The 24465-nt window shown below is 32.7% G+C and overlaps 1 protein-coding gene across 3 annotated transcripts in view; it reads right to left on the reverse strand.

The window, feature by feature from the left end:
- Positions 1 to 24465, reverse strand: part of LOC118194746 (band 4.1-like protein 4A) — a 342463-nt gene that overhangs the window by 113342 nt on the left and 204656 nt on the right. For all 3 annotated transcript variants that reach the window (XM_085815671.1, XM_085815672.1, XM_085815673.1), the window contains exons 2-3: positions 18891 to 18995; positions 10687 to 10729 (exon numbers count right to left, since the gene is read on the reverse strand). In XM_085815671.1, the coding sequence (XP_085671797.1) occupies positions 10687 to 10729; positions 18891 to 18995 (148 nt within the window). The remainder of the gene's footprint in view (positions 1 to 10686; positions 10730 to 18890; positions 18996 to 24465) is intronic.

Below are 24465 nucleotides of genomic sequence, written 5' to 3' on the forward strand. Positions count from 1 at the left end.
AAACAGTAAAGATTAATTAGCAAATGCAAGCGCACCAGCACAAATGTTTTCCTGGATTTAGGTAAGTTACACGAAAAGCACTTAAAACCATTCCTACACTACATATTTGTTCACTAGGAAAAAAAATCTGATGTGTACACCACATGACTTCCTTGTACGCAATATTAAATTATACGCATTTTTTCTTGCATTTCATTTAAACTTTAAAATTCACTATATTTGTTTACCATAGCGACACTCTGGCGCTAGGTTCACTTAACAACGTTATATTTCGTTCATATTATAACTATGTCTATGTCGTAACGCAATTAAGAGGCAATCGACCTAATGCAGCCTTTACCAACTCTTATTATGAATAGGGTATCTTTAATGATGAGTTGAATCCAGTAAGATGGAACGTACTTTTTGCACCAAGTGCAGAGTCTCTGGAAGAGAAGTAAACGTGGCACCATCTTTTGGCAAAAATTGTAGCGGGGCTGAGGACCGAACCCACGATGCGAAGATCTGCATCTTGAGGATTTCTGCCCCTCGGCTATGCTCGTCTTGAGGGAAGTTGCGAATTAATCTTGATCTGCAAAGTTCAAAATAATCTCGATGGCTTGAAAAGCTAGACAAAGTTTCTGCATATTTGATTTAGCTGATTTAATTCTCTGAGCTATTGTGGTTATTGATTTCATGAGATAAAGGGTTTTCTGATCTTTGAAAATGTTAATGATTTCTGCTAATATTCTTGTGGGTTTTTATGCTTAAATTTGTCACTGTAAAGATTTTCATATTATAACTCAGAATGCACAAAATTTATATCATTTGAAGAATTATCTAATCGTTGCCACATGTTCTATTCAAATACTGTAATAAATCTAGAACGATGTATAAAAGAAATTAAGCAAACAAAACTAAAAAGAAACAGTTTTTCACAGACGATTCAATATTTCTCATTCAATTAATTCAATTCTCACTTCGAAAAGGCTCAAAATATCTATATTAAAAATTACGAAGTAAATCTTAAACACTTATTTCCTCTAAAAAATTCCAGAAAGGATTAAGCATGATTTAATTCTCAATAATAAATGAAGGCGTTATCTTTGTTGTTGCGAAGCTTAGTCTCTCTAGATTGGCAACAAATCTACTATTCTGCTGTTTCAAATGTAAACAAACATTTCCACCATATTATTTAAAAATTAGGCTTAACCGCACTTAAACAGCTTTTAAATTTTTGAGAATTCTACAAATATCGCTTGCAGATTTCCTAAAGGCATAAAAACCTTAACCGGAAGATAAGAACAACATTAATTCAATCATTTTTAAAGTAAAAAATGCACAATTTACAAACATATAAGAGTAAAGAAACTGAGATCATTGAGCCGGGTGCCTAAAGTGCAGAATCGCCCACTTATTTGTTTGGCGCTTTTTACAAGAGTAAGAAGAATCGGATTTTTGTCAATTTTCTTTGACTTTTTAAGTGAAAATAGGTTGATGTGTACATGGATAAAGTCAAGGGAGTGCACAATGCCATATTTGTGCAATTCTGGGATTTTTTTTAAAGTGAAAATAGATCGATGTGTACATGGATACCGAGTATGTGCAGTTCTTAAAAACGCGCCAAGCAGTGGGCGATTCTGCACTTTTCCCCAGGCGGGTAACAATGGGTATATATATAAATATATTTATATGCGTTTGGTGCCGCCGAATACAACCAAAATACAAGGTGCACTTCTACATGTTATAGCAGTTCTATATACAAAATTTCAACGTTCTGAGGCTTTTCGTTTTTGAGTTATGCGAAATTCATGCGTACATACGTACGTACACCACGAAAAATTCTCTTCAGAATTCATTTTAATGCAGTTTTTTAATTTTTTTGGAGGAAAAGAGGCTTTATTCTGTCCTTATGTACAGATGTCACGCAAAAACATCGTTAAATTGCATTCGATAGCGACCAAAATGGACATTTTCGTTGAAATATGCTGCCTGAAACTTTTCGCGATTACAATACTTCCTTTTTACTTCGTACAAGGAAGTAAAAAATAGAAGTTAAATTTTATGAGGTTACCCAATGGTAAACAATTCCAATTAGATTCTTGCATACTTGCATACATTCTTGAAAAACTACTCTGTATACTTTAAATATTAATTAAGCGACTCCGAATTTTTGCAAAAATGTTTAACAAGAGAGACAATTTTTTCCACCTCGTAAGAGAAAAATATCTTCAAGGACTCTTAGTGATGGTATATAATAGTGAACTCTCAATAATAAATCTATATTGAAACTAGAAATACTGCTGATTTAATTTTAGAAAATACAAAACTTTTTCCTGTACCTATCAACCTCTCATACAGATTGATTGCCCACGCTTTACTAGCTGAAATGAATATTCATTCAACGAAGTCACTATTCAATTCTTTCTTGTCAATGGAATAATAAAAAGAAAAAAATTCCAAGCAAATCAAAATATAATGATACTTTTAGAAAACTATGAATTTCATTCACGATTGTTAACACCATGAAAAGTGAAAAGGGGAACAGTAAACTGTTTTGCTTTTAGTAAATATACTTTTGGTTAAAAATGGCTTGTCGAATAAAATATGATAGAAGTGAAAATATTATATTATAATTACAAATAGCTTTAGGAATTAATATAGTACTGCTTTCTGTAATTCATAAAGTAAGTTTTCATTGATTTGACGTCTGAAACATCCTTAGCGGAGTCTCTTTAAATTTCTGGATCGTTACGTTATGCTATTACTCACATAACATTGATTCGATTTGATAAATGTTGCCATTATATTTAGCAGAAGGTTTTTATCTTCTGCATCGCATTGTTACATGACCAATAATCAGAGTGATACCATTCGGCCAAACACAAGATCTGTAGTTTACTTTTCAGGCTTAATCAATAAGTAACTGCTTAACAAACAAAACGATTTTAAAGAAATACAGCATAATAAGCAGTTCTTAATAATGCTTAGCTTTATTTTCTTTTTTGATAATATATCAGATTTAAATAGAAGAGATTAATTGAATTTATAAAGCATCCAACTGATACTTTTTTTGAATATTTGCAGCGTTAGTTCACATCAAAAAGACACTTCTAATGGCATATATTACTTGACAAAAATATTGTTGTTTTTTGCTTTATATAAATATATTCTCATTTCAAATCGAGGAAATGAGAAATAAGTGAAGTAATTTATTGATGTATATAGAAATGACTAACATTTTGATAAATTTTAATAAGTTCTCATTTTACACATCCATATGGGAAAGAATAAGCCAAGTAAAACTGAGTGCAAGGAAACCAGTGTTAATTGACGTAGATTGAACGTTAACTGAATTAACTAGCGTACAGTAGAGAGAGAGAGAGAGTACGCAAAGTGATTAATAATTAAAGAAAGTAATAAAGTTCAATGGCTGAAAGCGCTTTTGTGAAAATAAAATCTACGTCAGTTACCTTTGGTTTTCTTGCACTCAGTTAAAACTAATACATAAGTATATTCGTCTTTCATCCAGATAAAACAAGAACATTAAAAATTAATAAATTTTCTGCAGAACACACAAATTAGTTTGTTTATAGAATATTGGAAGAAATTATCCTAAGAAACTAAAAATAAAGTACTTAATATGTTATCGATTTAGATCTGAAAGAACATATTCGATGTGCCCCTTAATAACATTGAATAATTCGCAGATTGAATGAATAAAAGTTAAAACTCGAAGCAAAAGGAAAAAAAATCTATTTCCAAAATGTCATAAATATAGAAACGTCGGACCTTCAATACGACATCTGAATAGCAATTATACAAAGATTTTGTTACTGTTACAAAATGAGCTGATGAATATGATTTGACAGATTGCACCGTCTTTAACAGTTTTTTTTTCTCCTTTTTTTTTTTTCCATATAGCTTCAATGAAATGAAATGAAGTAAAACTTCCCGAGATGAAAAGTGATTATCAGATTAAGACAGTAACTTGTTTTGACAGTTGTCAACCACAGTTTTAAAAAGTGCATTTTAGTAAGAACTTTTCTCTCTCCTAAAGCCATTTCTCTTCCTCTCTTTTACTTTTCTTGAAGTGAAATTTTCTTGAAGTAAAATTTTCAAATCCTTTCTTTCCTCCTTTTTTTTTTTTTTTTTTTTTTTTTTTAATTTTTACATCTCACCGATTTGTTTGCTTTTTTTCTTCTTTTTTCAAAATGCTGGTTCTTATTCCTGAGGCATTTATTTTGTTTTACTTATCCTCTGTTTCAAAACGATATACTTATTCTTCTAAACATAACAATCTTTTGAGATTAAGAAAAAAAAATGTTTATAATTCTTCAGACTCTGCATTCAAAACTACTTTTGTGCCTTCTTCTACCTCTATGTAAACACTCTAGGCTAACCACTGTGAGTGTTTTAAGTGAAATTTAAGAGGTTTGCGAAAGAGAGTTTGAAATAAAAGCATCAAATGAAAAATTACTTAAGCGGTTTCTTCTTTTCTAACGTAAATTTCGGAAAATGAAATATTATTTGATTCTAAACCAAATACATCAGACAGTTCAGGAAGGATTATGCTTTTCTGTTTAGAAACAATGGTCCATGCTTAAGACAATTGAAAACCGATATTTGTGGCTCAGTACCGAGTGTATTTTTGCACCTCTACAAAAAGAAGTTTTATCGGATATTTAACAAATATTTATCATTTCCAATTCAGTGTTTCCCAGACTTTTTGCTTCGCTACCCATATGCATATGGAGTAAATCTCATAGCGACTACCTCCGTAAGAAAATCACCTCTGAAAGTGATCAGTATTCATTAGAATATAAATATGCATGAGTATTGAACACTTTCTCTCTTAAGGCCTCTTCAGAAAATCATAATCGTCTGAAACACGACAACAACAATTTTAGTAATACCGTATTTACTCTGAATTTAATAATACTAAGTAAATACGTTTTAAATTGTCTTCACTTTTTAAAAATTTCGATCATTTGTTCCGAGAAGAGTGAGGTGGCGCTGATTGAAAAGAGCGGTATCTAAAGTTTTATGTCATGTAGGTTTAGTACCGATCATGCAGTGGACGAGAGAGGAGCGCGTGTTCTCCGTGGAGTTGTACTTTTCAACGTACTGGATTTTCATCCATATAAATTGGCAGTGGTGCAAAAACTTAATTCACGCGATTTTCTTTCACGAAAAAATGCATGCAAAGCCATTCTTGACAATACGCCTCATGATGCCCTTGTGTTTAGCGATGAGGCTCATTTTCATCTTTCCGGTTGCATCATGCATTAAGCAAAACATACGATAATGGAGTGGCATGAATCCCCGAGAATTTCATGAGCAGCCGCTCCATACAGAACGCGTGACTGTTTGGTGTCTATTGTCCAGAAGAGGCATCACTAGATCATGATTTTTTGAAGAACATTTCCCAGGACGCCTTATCTTCTTACGAGGCGATCGTCAGAGGCCGGCGCGCTCGCCTGATTTAGCCCCGTGTGATTTCTTTTGTGGGGCTATCTGAAATCTCTAACTTCCAAAGACCCTGGCTCAACTGAAGAACAATATTCAACCTGCTGTCGACAAAATACCCGTTGATATGCTGGTAAAAGTGGAAAGAAACTTCAGAAGTCGACTATCTCAATACGTTGACCAGAACGGAGGCCACTTTAATGATATTATTTTTACACCGTAATAAAAAAAAAAGAAATAAAGTGTCTCTCTTGGGAAAAAATTAAACTGGTATCACTTATACTATTTGTGTTATTAATTTTTAAAATAAGGTAGTTTCCCTGCCGCACCCAGTAATTTAATATTTTGGTTCCTAATAGAGCATACTCCACAACATGCCTTCAAATGTTCTTTCATCTGCACGGTAGAATAGGAAAAGAAGCAAAATCTAAAATCAAGCATCTGTAAGAAACATTCGCCTTAGTGCATACTTACCATTTTCTAAATAATAATAATATAGTAATAAACAGTTAAGGCTCAAAGAGACCCTCATTTGTTTATGTAACTTAATGCTTTATAAAAATTTAGTCATCAAAGCACTTCCTCGAATACTCCTTCATTCAAAGAGAAAAATATGAAAAAAGAATCCAATTCTCAGAAATTATATTAGCATTAAAAGGCAAAAGAGACGTGCTGGAAGGATAAGCCAACTTAACTCCTTTAAAAAGCTTAGAATAAATTACATTTATTGCCACTCTGACACTTTATGTCCTCATAATATGAACGCCGAATCTTCAGAATTAATATAGCTCATCTAACATCTTTTGTTCAAGGATAAGACCTCTGAGAAAAGAGGAGCATAAATTAAGAAGCTAGATCGGCAGAACGGAATCGTTTAAGCTCCAATCCATAAAAATTAAGAAGGACCCCTTATTTCCAGTGAAACGAAATGGCGCAATGTAAAAGACCTTTTTTGAAGCAAGAAAATAAAACAGTGTGCTTGTATTCGTGCAGCTGAGGAAGGTGACCAAAATGCTCGTAACCATCTATCTGATAGAATTTCTTAATGTCTGAAGGCGAAAGCTATTAAACTGTCGAGCGAAAAGTGGAAGACCGCCCGGAGCGTCGTGTAACGTGGGTGTGCCATTAAAATAATCTTTCCGTGTGAGTTCAACTGAAGGTTTCATGCTAGTATGCTAACAGTTCAATAATTCAACTAGTCTACAGCTTAATAACCGCCTCCGTTTCTTAAAACGGGTGACGACGGGTTGCTTGGAAATACCCCAAGCACTTAAGCCAGTGCCCTAAATATAATTCTTATATGAGTATTATTTCCTTTTTATCCCAAAAATACTTTAAGAGATGTCACAAATAAAATTCTCGACGGATTAAGAGTTTTTATACAATCCTGAATATAATTTTATCATTTCTGAAAGAGTGAGTATATATACACTATGTCTCTTCCTCACCTGGGTTTTATTTTCGCAACCGTTAGTCGTAAATATATATTTCAAGTTACAAAATTGTTTAAATAGAGCGAATATTCATTTTTTTTTGCATTTTCAAGTGTAAAAAAAGTCACTTTTATAAAATTAAGAAATCTAACTTTTTATACGCTTCTCCGGTCCATTTACATTTAGGGAAATTTTATGCTGATTATAAAAGGTAAAACACGAAAAGTGTGAGTTTCAATTTCTTTAATAAAATTATAAAGCTATTTTTGTTAGGAGTTTATTTATTATTAAAGACTAAAGGATATTTTAGCAATTAACTGCAGAGAATGTTAAACATTGGCTTAGAAGAAAGCCTCTAAAATGTGTAGAATTTAGATGATTTGGGTCAGTTAACTAAAACGTTAGGTTAACCTTTTGCATTTCCTTCGATTACTTGTATTTTTTAATGAATTGAGTTAAAAGTTTTCTAATAAACTTACAGAGCTATTTGTTAAGAATTTTTAATTGCTAAAGGTATAACAATAACTTTTTCACAGAAAAATGTACTTTCGCATTTAAAAAATTAACTGTAAAAATGTTTTTCCTTGTAAAATTTTTATTGGCAATAATTGTGAGAGAAATGATAAATAAAAAACTTCAGCCATAGTAATAAATTAAAAAAGCATACATATCCAACATTAATATTATTTCATTAACTATGTAATTTATTCTGTAAACGAAAAGCTTCAAGAAGGCATACTAAGTAAAGAATTTGAAATCTGAGCTTGAAAATATCCAGTAGGTAATTATGGTGCCATTAAAGGTGCGAATTAAAATTTCATCAAAATTCACTTACGGCGTGCAATTATTACATTCTAGAAAAATTTCTGAATGCATTTAGTTTGGGTAGAAAGAAAACAGGGAACGGAGAGGAATTTTCAGAATTTCGAAATAAAAGTAGAATATTCTTTCCGAATTTCATGGCCAATTCTTCTAGCTCTTGTTATAAGCGAACAACAAACAGAATTTCTGGAAAACGAAATGAAGAGGTAAAAGTAGGGTCAATAACACTGCGCAAAGAAGAAAAATTAAAAAGGTGAAAACCGAGAAAAGAAAATAAGAAGATGTAATTGCCCATTCCATATATTCCCCTTTCTAAACATCATTCTACTTAAATGTAAACGTATTCTTTATTTTCTTTTGTTTGCCCAGACTTGGCAGTTGGCATAAACTCTTTCTGGCATTTAAAAGTAAATTTTCAGTTCTGGTTTCAACTTCTGAGTGTTGCAATTTAAAACATGAGTTTCAGTAAATAAGCGGAAAACTTCTTATTTTCGCGTATCTTTTCTTGATGAGCTTAAGTGAAAATAATGGTAAAAGACAAAATTCTTTTTCACAGCAGCAAAAAACTGAAATAACCAGTTTTAAACAAAATCTCTTTTTTTCTTTATGTTTGAAAAGATTTCGAAAGCTAAATTTACCAACACTAAAAAAACAGTCGTCTGCCGAAAGCCTTTATTTCGAAAAAGAAATCATTTTCAAATAGAGAGCTTTTTCTTTTCAGTAATGTAAAAGAATATTAATACTAGTTAATACTTGATCTAGAAAAAATTTTAATTAAAAAAATGCAGTATTTATGAAAAGCAATAACAGATAATGACAGATATTAAAGGCTTTAACAGATAAATAATAATTTTTTTTAATATTATTACGATTTAAATTAAATTTTTCCTTCTAAGCAAATATTTTAAAGTATAAACATCTGGGAAGATGAACTTTTAAGTACTTTATTTTGTTTATTCTTTTTTTCCATCCCTGAAGGAAAAGGATAAACAAAGAATCTATTTCATGCATCATTCATTTCTCTGAAAGTCCGCTTTCATCAAGCATAATGATAAGATTTAAAAGTATTTAGTAAAATACTTTTAAATACTTTTAAAAGTATTTAGTAAAATACTTTTAAATCTGCTTAAGAAATTTTCTGTTAAGTATCCTTCCACAGGTCAAATCATACTCTTGAAACCTGAAAATGCCTAAAAAAAATTTATGTAACTGACAACTGCAAGCAAAAGTGCACTCATTCAAATTAAAAAAGTAATAAACAAAAAAGTTAAAACTTTACTCACACACACACACACACAGAGGGGAAAAAAAAAAAAAAAAAAAATAGTCTCTTCATTCGAAATTAAGTTTGACTCACACGTTCCAAAAGCGTATTATTCAAACTAGCCTTACTTAATATAATACCTTTATCTACAACTGTTTATAACGATAAATAACAAATTAATTAGATTTTACATTGATTTCATACTGATTTAATTTTTCTGTTAGGTTTATGAAACACAGAAATATTTTAGAAACAATTTTTACTATAAATATTATGCACATTTGAATCTGATATGGATACCACATGACTTCCATGTATGGCCTATTAAATATTCTTTTAGAACAACAATAAACTGATATTAAATATTGTTAGATATTTACAACAATAAACTTATATTAAATACTGTTATTAATTTATTTATTTACATATACAGGGTGATTTAGAATTCATCAATATTTGGTGGGGAGGTAGGGAATAGGAAACGAAGGAGATTTCACATAGGAAAGTAAGGCCCACCAGCGGCCGAGCGGTAAAGTCGCTGAACACTGGTAGTTCGGTCTGAGGTTCGAATTCTGCAAACGGGCTGGCTGCATGGGTGTTTTCGTGGTTTTCCCCATGTGTAAAGTGTATACGAGTAAGTTTCCCTTAGAAAGTCCTCCACGAAGGCATCCCTTCCATTAGGCAGATAGCCCTAGTATGCTTTGCCATAATTAAATAAACCAAACCAAACCAAACCACATAGGAAAGTATGGGCGCAGACGAACGCATGGTGGTGTAAAGGGTGCTGTGTGTACACAACTTCCATACATAAGCACAGCTGTTTGACGTGTGCAGCCATCATCATTCGACTAAGTGACTTTGCAGAAGTAATATGAACCGATATACGTGGAATGAACTTGCAGATATGCATGTTATGTTATAAGGTTATTCTCGCTTTCCTAGCGTGCCTTCGTGGTGTAATGGTTCAGCACACTGGGCCGGTATTCCGGAGGTCCGTGGTTCGATTCCCGGCGAAGGCGGTTGGATATTTTTCATCTTTCCTGCTCCCAACCTAAATCTATTTTAGAGGCCTTTAAGGGGCCCGCAATCCGGATACGATGGCGGACACTTAGCCGATAACTACTTGACTGACGAAACACTTAGCCGACAGGATATTTAGTCGACACGTACATTTAGCTGACACAGATCTTTGACGAGTTGCACTTATTTGCACTTCGAATCCAGAAGGATGTATCGGTGTCAGAAAGTCAAAGAATTATTTCACACCGTAAAACTAGTGATAGGAGTGGTTAGAAGAACATGAAGTCATGCTATGTTGCACAATACCTTGTACTCAACACCATCTACATTACGTTAGACGCCACAACTTAAATATATTTTTCGCCTCCTGCACCATAAAACTGAAGATAGTATATAGCCACTGTTTTGCTAAAAGAATGGGTAAATATACTTTTAATGTTTGAAAAAAAGGTGTACGATATATCTTTACCAAAATGAATTGCTGTAATACTGGCCTTAAAAAAATAAATAAAAATAGTATTTGTACTCGTATATGAATAAGTTATTTCATCTATGGAATCAATTTAAAAAGAAAAAGTTTTTTGCTTTCCCACTTCTTTCTGTTTCACTGAAGAATTTTAAAGAAATTGCTGCTTTTTTAAGTACAAAACAAACTTGAATCCCGATATATTTAAATAATGAAATTTTTCCGTTACTCACCTCTCATTTGCTTTACGATTACTTTGTTTGGATCCAACCAGTGCTGAAAAAAATGAGAGAAAAATTATTTTTTTTTACCTGATAGTTTAAATACACACTAACAAGTATAAAATTTCAAAGCAGTATTTCATAAGAATTCAACAAAATACTTTTTTGACTTTATTGATATGAACATTAATATCAGCATGTTTACCTAGGGGCGGATGAGGTTGGTTGGTCTGATCCAAGTGGCCAACTTGCAGTGCGGGCTTTTTTTGCAAGTTGGCTCTTGTTCGCCAAACGGTGCCTTGCACCTTTATGAAGTTTCATAAAGAATGTTATGAATGACTGTTATCATAAAGAATGCAACCTTCATCAAGACGCCGGGATGCCCATGTAAAGATCTAGGTGAATAGTAGCGACCTGCATAAAGGTGCCAGCACCATTATAAAATCTTCAAGGTGGTCAAACATGAAAATTCTCCACTTTTATGCTATCGAGTAAAGATTTCGAACGAGTTATGAATTTGCGACAACGTTAAAAGACCGGGTTAAGTCCATGAGTTTAGTACGTTTATCATGCTTCTGCCCAAAAGAGCTAATTAGTATCCCACAGGGTTTTGCGTTGTTTTACTTTAATGCGTTGTTTCTCTTTTTATTCGAGTCCGTTGCCATTCGTAAAAAAGTAAGATATTATTGTTTCGTTTCTTATTAATTAACAAACCAAACTGTTTAAATTTAAAAACATTTAACATTTTAAAGTGATTGATTTAAACAAAAATACATTTAATTCATGATCTGTCTAATAGAAACATTAAATATTCTTATAGTATTCCGTCATATATTTTTTCACTTTTTAAATGTACAGAAGATATATAACGTTTCTACGTTAGTATAGATTCATATTCCTCTAATATCATATAAAATACTAATTCAGAAGTCAAACAACAAAAATCAGCGTTATATTTACAAAATTTTCACAGGACTAGTTTCAATGGTTTTACCGAACCATCATCTTCAGCTGAAAAACCGCAAATGAACAAGATAGGAAATAATGATTAGATAAAATAAGAAAGAATCTTATCTTATCTAATCATTATTTCCTATTCTTACTAAAACCGTTACATGCCGCCGTGTTAGTTCTGTAGTGTTCTAGAATTTTATTTGAGTTTGGTACAATTTTGCATATTCACATTGAAATAAAAAAATAGGGAAATCACTGTCTACCTGAGATCTCGAAGAAACTAACCCCGTACTCTTAAATGAAGGCTTTTCACTCTGCGTAAAGCCAGTGCAACGTCTCGATACCGGTAAAATCCTCAGTTGGGTATAATATAAATTAAATTAAATTTTAATTTATATTGATTATATATGTTATATATAATTTTAAATTATGAAGAAGCGCGTATTTTGCAGTTAAATCGTTATTTTATGGGTAAATTTGAAAGTAAACTTCAAAAGTTTATGTTTTGATGAACGACAACGTTGAGAGAAAGGCTGCATAGAAAAAAATTAAAGACTATATTTTCTGCTATGCCAGTGCTTGCGAAAGTGAGTAATTGATATATGCATAATAGTATAACGAAACGGTCCAAAAAATTTGAAAAAATTCTTCTGAAAACCTTTCTAATGTCAGAAAAAGTGGGAATTACACAAACACAGTATTTCTATATTTTCACTAAAAAGTGCTCTATTCAAAAATTCTAACTAAATCATCGTTAATGTATTATTGAAGAAAATCGTTTTATGATCCGGCGTTTTGTAATATGAATCTTCTCCTAGCGAGATATGGGTTCACTCTTAAAACGTAAACATCGGTCCATGATCTCTAAAACAGATTCAGTAAATGGATTTAAAATGTGCTTTGCAGCAAGCAAGAATTTCATCTATACGTTCGAATCGATTTCTCCCCCACATATGTGACGTAGGAGGTTTGAAAGATTATTGGTTACTTGTGTTTTAGTGGCTTCGAAAGATACTTGAAAACTTTTGTACGAATAACCGTAAACACTACATGCGCTTAAACAATGAGATATTCTGGATAACATTTTCTTGTTTGGTCTTATTCGCTCAAATTTATATACAGCTTTTAATTTAATTAACTTTTTATTTTTTTAAAATTTGATTGTGATAATTCTTATAACATGTACGAAAAATTCACTTAGCTTTATCGGAAAAACTTCAGACCACAGCCTAGCATCTCGAAGTATAATTTAAACTGTTACACATTTTTAAAAGTTGCAAAAAATTAAAAATATTAAACATAAAAAAACACCATCATTTGTTGAACAAACAGAAAAAAGGTCTATACTAGTTCCAAAACATATGACTTTATAAACGTCTTTGTTAATTACAGCAAAACAGAGGTTCATCAAAATTATCAGTTGGGTATATTTTAAAGTAAATGTAATTTAATTCATATGAATTAGATGCATTATTAAAAAAAGTAAAACGATGTTTTATTGTTAAGAAGTGAGCTTATTTCTTCTGAAAAATAGATTAAAATTAAAAGAACTTATGCTGATCTTATGTTTAGTAATATTCTAAGAGTCGCTAATGCGAGAGGGCGCGTGGAAGAGAAATTAATGGTCTATATCTCGTAGTGGCAACACTTGCCGAGGCTACTTCTACATTCTTCTCGTTCAGCTTGTCCATCAGGTTTCGTGGTGTGATCGTATCTATATTTCTTTTCCCTGCATAGGCAGCCCCAAGGGGCCGAAACTCCAAGAGTCGACCTTTTTCCTAATCAAATACCTAGCAATCACCAGAGTGGGAAATCTTATCATTGGGAAAAAAAGGGTATATTAACATATACGAAGGCAATTCGTCAACAATGAAATGGTGGAAAACTTTCGTGTTACTAATCAATCAAGCCTCAGGAGGTCAAAATCTTGTGCCAACAAACAACATAAGCTAGCCACAGCGTGGCGCATTTATATAGACATCTGGACAGTTCTGGCTTATAAATTTATCGTGGTTCACGTGCTACAAACTATCGACAAACCGAAACGGTGAGAGCTCTGTTTTGATTTGAAAGTTTTGGCTGGAGGTGAATGATTTCGCAGGCAGTTTAGTGCTCATTGACGCAGCCACATTACATTTACGTGAAAAAGTGAGCAGGCATAATTTGAGATTCTGGAGGATGGAAAATTGGAATGCCACATTGGAATAGGTTTGGTTTAGTTTAGTTGGTTTATTTAATTATGGAAAATCACACTAAGGCTATTTGCCTAAGGGGAGGGATGCCTTCGTGAAGGACTTTCTAAGGAGAACTGGCTCGTATACACGTTACACATGGGCAAAACCACGAAAACGCCCATGCAGCCAGCCCGTTCGCGGGATTCGAACCTCGGACCAAACTACCAGTGTTCAGCGACTTTACCGCTCGGCCGCTGGTGGGCCACATTGGAATAGGAACATCAGTTTCCGAATGTAAACGTTCTTGCCCGATAACCGACCATAGAATATTTGAGCCATTTTTCTTAGTGCAAGCTATCGTTAGACGATTTACCTACGTCCTACGCGTTGACATGCTATGCTAGTGTTCATTGCTCCAAACGGAAGATCAGGTACCTGACTACATTTTGCATCAAGGCGGTCCTCCGCTTCATTGGCATAGATAAATACGCGAATATCTCAGCCAGTATCTTCCAGAATGCTGGATTGGTCGTACTGATTCAATTTATGTGCCACTTAAGTTTTGGCCTCCCAAGTCACTGGACATAATGTGTCACGAATCTTTCCTTTAAGGGTATATGAGGATCAGGTGCTCGTATTCTCTATTCCACAGGACTTAACAGCGCTTAAAATAGCAAATATGCCAAGATAGTTGGATCAATGGAGACAGCGTGGTAGACTCAATTGATCTAACTATGTTTTGGCATACTTGTGGTAAAAACTGGCCTATCGTGTAGTCTTTTGCTATGTAACGAAGGAAGCCTATAACGAACATCTGCGAATTTTCTCTGAAACCTGGAGATTTATTCTTTTATACTACGCTTATATTCGAGAAATAAAGTCATCTCAGTAATTATTGGTACGTTTTCTTTTTATACAATTTATTTTCAATTAACCTGTAATAATACAGAAAACATTTAGGGAATGGATAGTAGCCAGATAAGCAACATGCCAGTTTTATTCGGAAGACCTTAATCCTTGTGTAAATGACAATATTTGTCATATTTATGATAACCATTTATTCATTATTAGTGTTGATTTTTTCATTGTACAGTGAAATTAACTGCAATGAAGTACATTAGAAGTTAAAATATTAGTTCTGCAGGGTTAATCTTGTCTTAATTTGCGAAAAGGATTTAGTTAAAAATTGCAATAGTACATTCAAATCGAAATGCGTTGTTCTAATTATCATAAATATTTATTCGGTCAAAACTATAATTACAGCCTGATCCACTTAAACGTCGATTGGCAGACGAACGTGGGTGTTAGGAAATGACAGATGTAACAGAAAGAAAAGGGATTCTTGTGACGAATGGAACAATCAGAAATAGGAATTCTTTTCCCATCTGTCTGAATGCAGTTCTAAGTGGGCGTTCGAATACGACAATCGCTTGACGTATGGCTTGTCTTTTTAGAATCATTTCCCAAAAGAAATTACTTCGTTTGTGGCGTAGGAGATTGCAAAATGATGATTACGTAATTTTTTTTTTTTTTTCATAATGAATTTTTTTTTTTTTTTTTTTTTTTTTTTTTTTTTTTTTTTTGGTAAAAGGAAGGGTTTCAAGGATTTTAAATATGAAAAATTCTATTCTATCACATGTGTAGGGAGAGAACTTAGCCCATTTTTCTTTCAATAATCTTTTACATTGGAAATCGGAAACAGTTTGTTCAAAGATATTTTGTTAAAAAATAATGTGTAAGTAAAATTAAAGTATTAAAAGAGATAGATGAGCATTTAAAAAATACACTTCACGTACAAATACGGAGGTCATAAAACGCAATATGTGTTTGCACTAAAGTGGTTAACCTAAGTTGATTCTATGTCATTGGGCATGAATTCGATTCTTGAGCAAATTATAGATGTATCTCTCGTCGATTCTACGCAATAAGCGGAATCTTAGATTCCAGCTCTAGAATTGCTCAATCTAAACCAGGATGATATAGGCACAAGTTATGTCGTCTTAACTAGGAGCACAAGGTCTTTAATAAACGAAAAAATATTCCAAACAAGGCCTGATTATTGCCAAGGCCCGCAAGGATTAGAGTTTAAATCAACAGTTTAGCCCTACAGTTTAAATCAAATCAGCCCTAGAGTTCAATCTATAAAATCATCAGAATAGTTAATCATAATTAACTATTTTCACTAGTTAATCATAATTTTGTTATTTCTTCAGAAAACTTGGGACATGGGCATTAGAGGCCCCTGAAAGAACGCTATGCCTAAGTCCCTAACTGTATTCATGGGATCCTGAATTCCATTCGTGATTCTTCATGGATTGCTGGGATTTTACCAACAACAATTTGTTCATTAAACCTTCGCTTCTAATTTTTTTTTTATTCTAGGGCTATCATTAAGTTTTTGAGATAATGCTTAAAGATACGATGATTTCTGGGCTTCCTTTCCCTTCGCGAGTAATTTATAAGAAAACTGAGTATCTTTGGCTTTTAATCAGTCAGCACTGTTTTCGATTTCATTCTGAGTTCAGTGATGAAATTTGCTGCTTTGTTTCAAGATTTTAGTGTGATTTTTACTTCCTTCTTTGGCTGTTTTAAGTATATGTTTTCTGAGAGCATTGTGTTCACAGCTCTTGAAATAAACAGCGCATTTAAGAATAAAAAATTACGGAATTTTTCGGCGATACCTCAAATAGTTGTAATAGTTGTTGTTGTAACAGATACCTTAAATATTACTGAGCGTAACATTTCGAAACTTCGATAAAGGTTTAGTTCTCCCGACCACAAAACACTTGCAAAGACAAAAAGGCGGCAAGTCAATTGAAAGTTCAGGAAGCATTCAGACGATGGTCTAGCCATCACTGTTATCAAAGTTCTAAGGCTTAAACATCATTAACTCTGTTCATACCCGTGATGTGGCCCTTCTTTGCTGGCCAACCAAAGTTAATCGGTCGTAAATCACTCAGTATTCCAAGATTCAAAAATTTAATAATTACAGTCACCTTCAGGAATATGTTAATACTTTTTAAAATATTCAACAGATAAGTTTTATTAAAAATATCATATTTAATAATACTGAGATTAGTAATTAATAAATAATCGGATTCCTATTTCATAGACAAATATGAATAATATTTAAATGATAAATGGGGTTGCTGCTGGAATTACAAATACACTCAAAAACTAAGAAACAGTTCAACCGGATTAACGGATGGCATGTAGGTATGAAAACAAAAGAAAAGAATTCAACATTTTCTGACCTGGATCTTCTGCCAGTATACATTTAGCTGTCAAGCAGAATGTGACAATGACAAAAAATTCTCTAAGGTTAATTAAGAACAAAGTAACAAGTTAAAATTTTTGTTTCTAGTAGTCTTTTTCGCGGGAAGTCACTTACGTTGGAACGAAAAATTAGCCGCTGTTATAAATTCATTGCACTTCCTAAAGAATAAGTCTTTGATATGAGGGTGGGGGCTTTTCTTTTCTTAAAAGTCCCAACCTCCGTCCAAAAGTTTGTTTCTGAGGGAAAGAGAGGCATGCATTCAGAAGTCAGAAAGAATTATTTATTTTATTTTATTACTAAAATAAAATTTTCGAGATCAATAAGATTTTCTGCTAAAGCTGTGGTTCAGTTACATAAAAAAGGAAGGCCCGACCCTCTTATTTAGGGCTTCGGTTGCTCCGAATACAATTACGGGTTATCTAAAAAATTAAGAACTATCAGAGCGGGGCTCCCTTCGCAAATTAAGCTGTGAATTGCATATAGTTGAAGAAAATAAGGAAACGTGATATTTAGATACAAAAGCCCAATCGAAAGTAATTTTGATACACGTATGGAACAAAATCGAACATATCTATACGAAAACACCTCCGTGCCGAAAGATTCTAGCCAAAGAACATTAAATTAATTATTAAATATTCTGTCATTCGCATAGTTTCGTTCTGTATTAACGATGTAAATTAAGTGTCTGAATACTTATGTGAGTTCCTTTCTAGAATTTTTTGAGTAAAAGATTTTATTTTAAGAAAGGTTTTGAGCGCTTCGCCCTCTTCCTTAACAAGCAGGTGTAGAAAGAGATAAACAAAAATATATATCTTCAGTACTATGTGATCGATGTTTTCTGAAGATAAATTTCAAAAGTACAAGTTTCAGAAAACAAAAGTGAGCCGCTGCAAAAATGTTCGTTCAGCATAAAAGTTCAGTCGAAAAGCACAGTCACATTAATAAATTTATAAGGCTATTTAAAATACGTCAGAAAAGTGAACATGTAGTATATTTCTCTAAAATTACGATTTTGACTAGTCTTACGGTCTTATTTCATTTAATTTTTCATTCTTAAATAAAATAGAAAAATATTTCACTTTTTTTTTTATAATGCTGTATTCTTGCTTAAATATGTTTGAAAAACGGAAGAACATAAAAGAAAACATTCCTCTTCGAATATACTGGTTGCCGTTTTATTGTGCAGTTATTCTTTTAAATTGGAAAAAACTGTCATGATAACAAAAGAATTTTTCTTTTTTCTTTTTCTGCCTAGCAACCAGAGAATTTCAAAGACTTTGCGTGGTGTTTATATTCTGCTTTTCGCTACAATAGTTGTTGCGGGGTAGTATTCTTTCCGATACTTTGTTACCATAAGTGTGTGATTTAAAATATGGTCTGGAGCATTGCTAAAAAGATATAAACAACATCCAATCCTAGGGCGTAGACTCAGCATGTAGCTAATAAACTCTTTTTTACGAGCGTTAGAGGGCGGCAGTGAAGCAGCAGGACTAAAACTTTACTTTTCTCTGTGTAGAGTAAGTCGATTCGCGGCATGGATGCTAAGGAACTCACCGCTGCGTCATCCTTGTTTAAAAAAAATGAATAAACAAACAAAACAAAAAGTAAGTAAAAAAGAAAAAGTATTTTTATGACCGTTAAAGCAGCTTATGTTGATGGCAACATCCTGCACCTTATAAGAGGAAATACGAAAAGCTTTTGTTTTCGCCTACGGGGTAAAGATTTACCGAAGATTGTAAGGCTTAATAGATGAAATATTTTTCGGAGACAATGCATAATAAAGAAAATTCAAGGGCTGACTCTTATCTTACCCTCTGTCCAGTCGCATCTAGGAACCTGAGCCCGAAGTATGCAGTTTCCATCAAATTTAGATGTTTGTAGACGACGTCTAGGAGCTGCTGGCCTTTGGATGTTTCCTGAAAATGCAATAAAGAATTATTATTAAAAAACGATTAATCCAAACTGTACTGCAATGGAAAATTATGCAGTTATCAAATTTTTAATTATAAATTAACGGAAAGTATTGAGTAAACTGTTAAAATCAATACAGTTGATGGATACAGTGAACATATATATATGTATAAAGGAGAATCTTTGTGTGTTTGATCGCGATTAATTCAGTAACTACTATAGCTATCAAACTTTCTACAATTGCTTTCTGGGTCCTGAAAAAAGGTCGACGTCCACTTTGAAAAAAAAAAAAAAAAAAAAAAAAAAAAAAAAAAAACAGGGATATGAATTGAAAACTCTGAAAACGCTAATTTTCGCCCTCATTTTTTTTTTCCCAGTGGCGACAGTCTTGCAAGCTGGAGATAAAAATCTGCTTTATTTCTAGAAGTGTTGCCACTACTCTCTTTCAAATCGTAGAGTTTGCTAATAAAAAATTCCTAAGTTTTACAATGAAATAAAATTAGCGTTGCAAAACATTAAATACATTATTCAGATTCCAAAAATTCGTGGGAAGCCATTACGACTATTCCCATCTTCGTACGACTTTAATCAGTCGAGATGTTAATTAGAAACTCTGAAAACACTAATTTTCGCAATACTCATTTTCTCGAGTGGCAATAGTTTGGAAATAAAAATGCTTTATTTCGAAAAGTGTTGCTACTGCTTGCTTTGTTAATCAAAAATTTGTAAGTTTTACAAAATCCATAAGTATAAAGAAGAATGCATGTTTGTGTGTTTGTTCGCGTTATTGATTTCTGATCAATTATGATCCTTTTTTTTTGACGCATTTAATCGACTAAAATTGGATGGAATTTGAGGTTTTATGACCATTTGATTAGAAAGAAGAAAATCATTACAAACTGCGTGCCATTGTTGCTGATATAATGAGAGAGAATTAGTTTATTTTTCTAGAAGGATTACAGAGGTATGGTTCTCTCTGTTGTTAGTTACATTACACTCAATCTAACGTGACTGGTATCGGGTACTTCCGCTAGTTATGAGTAAAAGGTAACTTCAAATTCTCTTGCTTAGAAACCTGAATTATAATATTTTTTTACATCAAACATCGCTATGCTATGGCTGCATTTAATAATCACGTGGTATGGAAAATAGCCAGTTCAAAGCCATTTTCCATTTCTTAATATATTTGATTTATTTTCCAAAGTACTACCACGCTTTGCCTGCCAGAGTAACAAACAACACACATACTTCATAATAAAGTAATTAGTTAAATAGTAAAATTCATTAATAAAACACCTTTTTCCAACATTATACACAGCTACAGAACTTTTTTGTAATATTACATCTGTTTATTATTATTTTAATGTATATGGTTGACAATGTAAAATAAAATTCTAGATTGCAAGGAAATTTGGAAGGTTATGTGTGAAAATTAATCGATAAAGAGAAAAAATTTCAGATATAATCTTGCTGATATTAACTCATTCAATTATTCAACAAAATTTTTAATTTATAAACACATTTTTGCATTTCTGTTTTACAAAAGAATATTAGTTCTAAATTGCAAAATTGATTAAAATAGAATACATAATTTATAACTTTGCTATCTATATTAAGATCTAATATATTTTTCGATTAATTCAATAATTTTTGTATATCTAGTGAATGAGCATAAGCTAGGTTAATATACTTATTGCAACACACAAGGGGTATCTGTGTTTGGATGGATTTACTTACTTTTATGAGAAATTGTTTCACAGAGCATATGGGAAAAATTGAATATCAGGGTTGCATTTCGAGAAAACTAAATATTATATCAGTATTATGTACTATCTATTAACTAAGCGCTGAGGAACCTAGTGAACTACTAAGCGAATAATCGAAGTCCAAGAGCAGAAACGTAACCTCAAGAAGGGTTAATTACCCTTTATTGCTCAAATAAAGATTCATAGATGGTCCCTTCCTCAGGGCGTTCAACAAAGCCTCCATCTGGGCATTAACTCAAAAACGTGAGAAATTAGAACTAACTAATGCCTAACTAAAGAGATTTAGTGGAAGCTAACACAAATCTAAACTAGTTGGCCCGTAATATTAAATTAGCTAGCAAAGTTATTAAAAGGAACATAATACGGCCGAGCGTAGTAACAGTGAAAGAGACGTATTCAGGAATCCTAACTCTCTCTCCCGAAGCCAGTGGAACTTTGACTTAAATACTTGTTCCTTCTCATTTGCATTTAACGCGATTCTAAAAACTCTGGTAAGGAATTGTAAGCTAGAAGAGATAGGAAAGCGCGATAAACTTAAAATAGTTGTTATAAAATGAGGATATACCTTACAAATTTTATAAAGATTTGAATTCTTCTTTGAAGTTAGAGTATTATCTGAAGTTTTCAGACTGCAGTTTTCTGTTATTTTTTTCTATTGATACTCAAATAAATCGAATTACAATGTTTTGGGAAATTTTATTCAAGAAAACTTCATTATCAACCATCTTTTACTAGCCCTGACTATCGTTCCTGTATCCTTTGTCATAACTACTCGTATCATTTACGTGTTTACACGCTTTAAATATATTCCACTCAACATACAAGGAAAAAAAAAATCTTCCCTTCCTTCAAATCGTATAACCCAGGTGTGCCGTCATTTTTATTCTTGCTTTTGAAGTAGCTCAATTTGTAACCATCCTGTTTTTTTTCCTCAGAGCCTGCAGTTAGATTCTGATCGTAAAATATGAATCCGCTTAGCTCACTAAAATGGCTAATCTTATCAACACAGTCGTGTTTTGAATGAATATGTGCGTTTCTTTTTATTTGGGATCGCTAATTTATATACATCGTCACTGAAAAAATTTAGTTAAAAACAAAAATAAAAATAAATAAATATAAAAAATAAATAATATAAAAAAAATATAGTAGTAGAAGATATAAAAGAATAAGCTGAAGAATAGACAATGGCATACAGTAAAATGAAAGCTAAAACGGATCCCTTTTATTAACTGTAACTTGTCACTAGATGATATACATTTGCTAATATAAAATATCTCAAGCAAAGTTTTCGCCATATATGTGGCTATTTTACAACCTTCCCTGCGTTAGAAATTTCTTTTTAATATCTGAAAGATTTTTCGATAGTAGAAAGTATAAAGTCCCCCCCCCCCCAATTTTCGCGTTACGTTTAGGTTTTGGTACTATTTAATTATCTATCTTGGCAAACTGCCGGTTCTCAGAGACATGACCATCATCACCACGGTTAAGATATTTAATTCATCATCCACGCGGCAGGATAAGATCTTTAACTATGTGTCGAATTAACAGTGTACATTACTTAAGCATTCAACGATTTGAAATTAATATACGTACTTCATGATAATTTATATTTTTCGATAATAGAAGTAGTAACAATTTATAGTGTTTATTTGATATAATTTTATAATACATTTATTTCGTAAATGTTATCGTAATAACCAAAAAATATCAGTAAAACACAATTTAAAATTATTTCCACAATTATTTGTACCATTAGCGTAATTGACAAAATTAATTTCAAACGCTAGATATGGCTGAGATTATGTACTCTGTCAGTCTTAGCTGTGGGAGTATAGTATACACGAATCAGATTACGGCTCCCATTCTCCAAGCGGGTCGCGCGGTTCACCAGGTTACCCTTAAAAACGTCGCTTTGTATAACTTCACACTTGTGGTGTGCAAAGAGTACAGAATGCCATTAGCTTAACTCCGGAAGAAAGCGGCAAAGCTGAATAAAAAACTGCCCCTTAGCCGGTAACACCCTTTTGAGGTATCTTGCATCCTCTTTCTTATAAAGTGTCGCTTTCATACTTTCATACACGTAACATATTATAGCCTATATACATTATAGTGTTAAGGCTAGATATTATCGCTCTACATATTACTCTATGTACTTCTGTATTGGATCACAATATTGATCAGAACACATTTAAGCTTCTTATTATAACATCAGGTATTTTACCGCAGCATTGAAATTGTATTAATAAAAATCATACTCTAAGCTAATAACAATTTTGAATTCATTATTTGCTATGTCAGTTAGTAGTTATCATGTCGAGACTTTAAGGATTTTGTTTTCAAACCGAGGATCTTCGAGTTGCATTGAGTATGTGCTTGTGTACGAAAGCACACAAAGCGTAATGCAGTTTCTTAGCGTAATTTCTTTGCAGTAGGAATACCCATTTCTCAATTATTATTTGAAAACAATCCTGCTTAATGACTTTCCCATGGCACTTAGCATCGTTTGAAGCTTCATGGTGACACAACGTGTTTCGAAAACTTCGTGTTTCAAAATTCCGATAGGAAACTACACATCCCTTTTTCTTGAAACTGTAGAAAATGGGACTATAATATTGTTATTTTTAAAACTATAGAAGCTAAGATAATAGAATTGTTACTCTTGAAACCACAGAAGATGGAAACATAGAATCATTATTCTTGAAACAAATTCCAGGAGCGAAATCCTGTTGTTCAACAGTCCTGTTCTCCACATTATGCAAACAAACAGAATAGCAGTTCATAAGCAAAAGAATGTTACATTACCTTCCGCACACTGATACATTACGTTCTTTGACCTAAGCTAGCCGAACCGCAGGCTATTAACTGTGGTGCTCCCTATAATGATAACTGCTACATGATATACATACTGCAGTTTTCTTGTATGCTAATGAGCAGTTAGTGACATTAGCATCACTGAGAAGAATGATTGCTTTTGTACAACATATTGCACGCCATGTACCTATTGTTACATAAACCCACCGTTAAAGAAATATTTAGTCAACCAATATTTTTGAAACATTCTAGATATTAAAGTTTAGTGATCAAAAACAAAAGCTGTTGTGATGCATTCGTCCCCCTTTTTCTTTCTTTCTTTTTTTCCCCTTTTTTAGAATTCAGAACACTACAAGATATCAATTTTACCTGAAGATGAAAAAAGTATCCTAAATTTCTTTCTCATTCACGTGTATATCGTGAAAAAAATTTGCGTTAATGTTTAGAGGATAATTGCAAAAGAATTTTCACCCCTTTTTGTTAAACATTAACTCCAACATTAAGGATTCGTAATCTATTCGTGCGCGACAAGAGATAATTTTCGTGCAAGTTCCACATTGCTGCAATGTATATAACTCCGAATGTTGGTAACTGCCCTTCACAATGATTGCCATTAGCAAACAATGAGCAGTAATAGGAAGGCGGGAAAAAATGAAACTGTAACGCTTGCTTCGTGACGGAGTATAATTTCAAATACAGAGCCATAACGTGTTCTTCAACAAAGCCACAAGTTTCGTGTCACGACACATGTGTTACAAAAGCATAAAAATAAATAAGTAAAATATTACAATGATACACTTGGAAAGATGGAAATGGGGGGAGGAGAATGAAAAATGCGAGGCATGGTATATGTGATCTTCACGTGACTGAATTTAACCAATAATTGACACGGCATGAC

This window comes from Stegodyphus dumicola, chromosome 4 (genome assembly GCF_044657685.1).
Source record: "Stegodyphus dumicola isolate Sdum_Otavi_A_Nest chromosome 4, ASM4465768v1".
Taxonomy (NCBI): Eukaryota; Metazoa; Arthropoda; class Arachnida; order Araneae; family Eresidae; genus Stegodyphus; species Stegodyphus dumicola.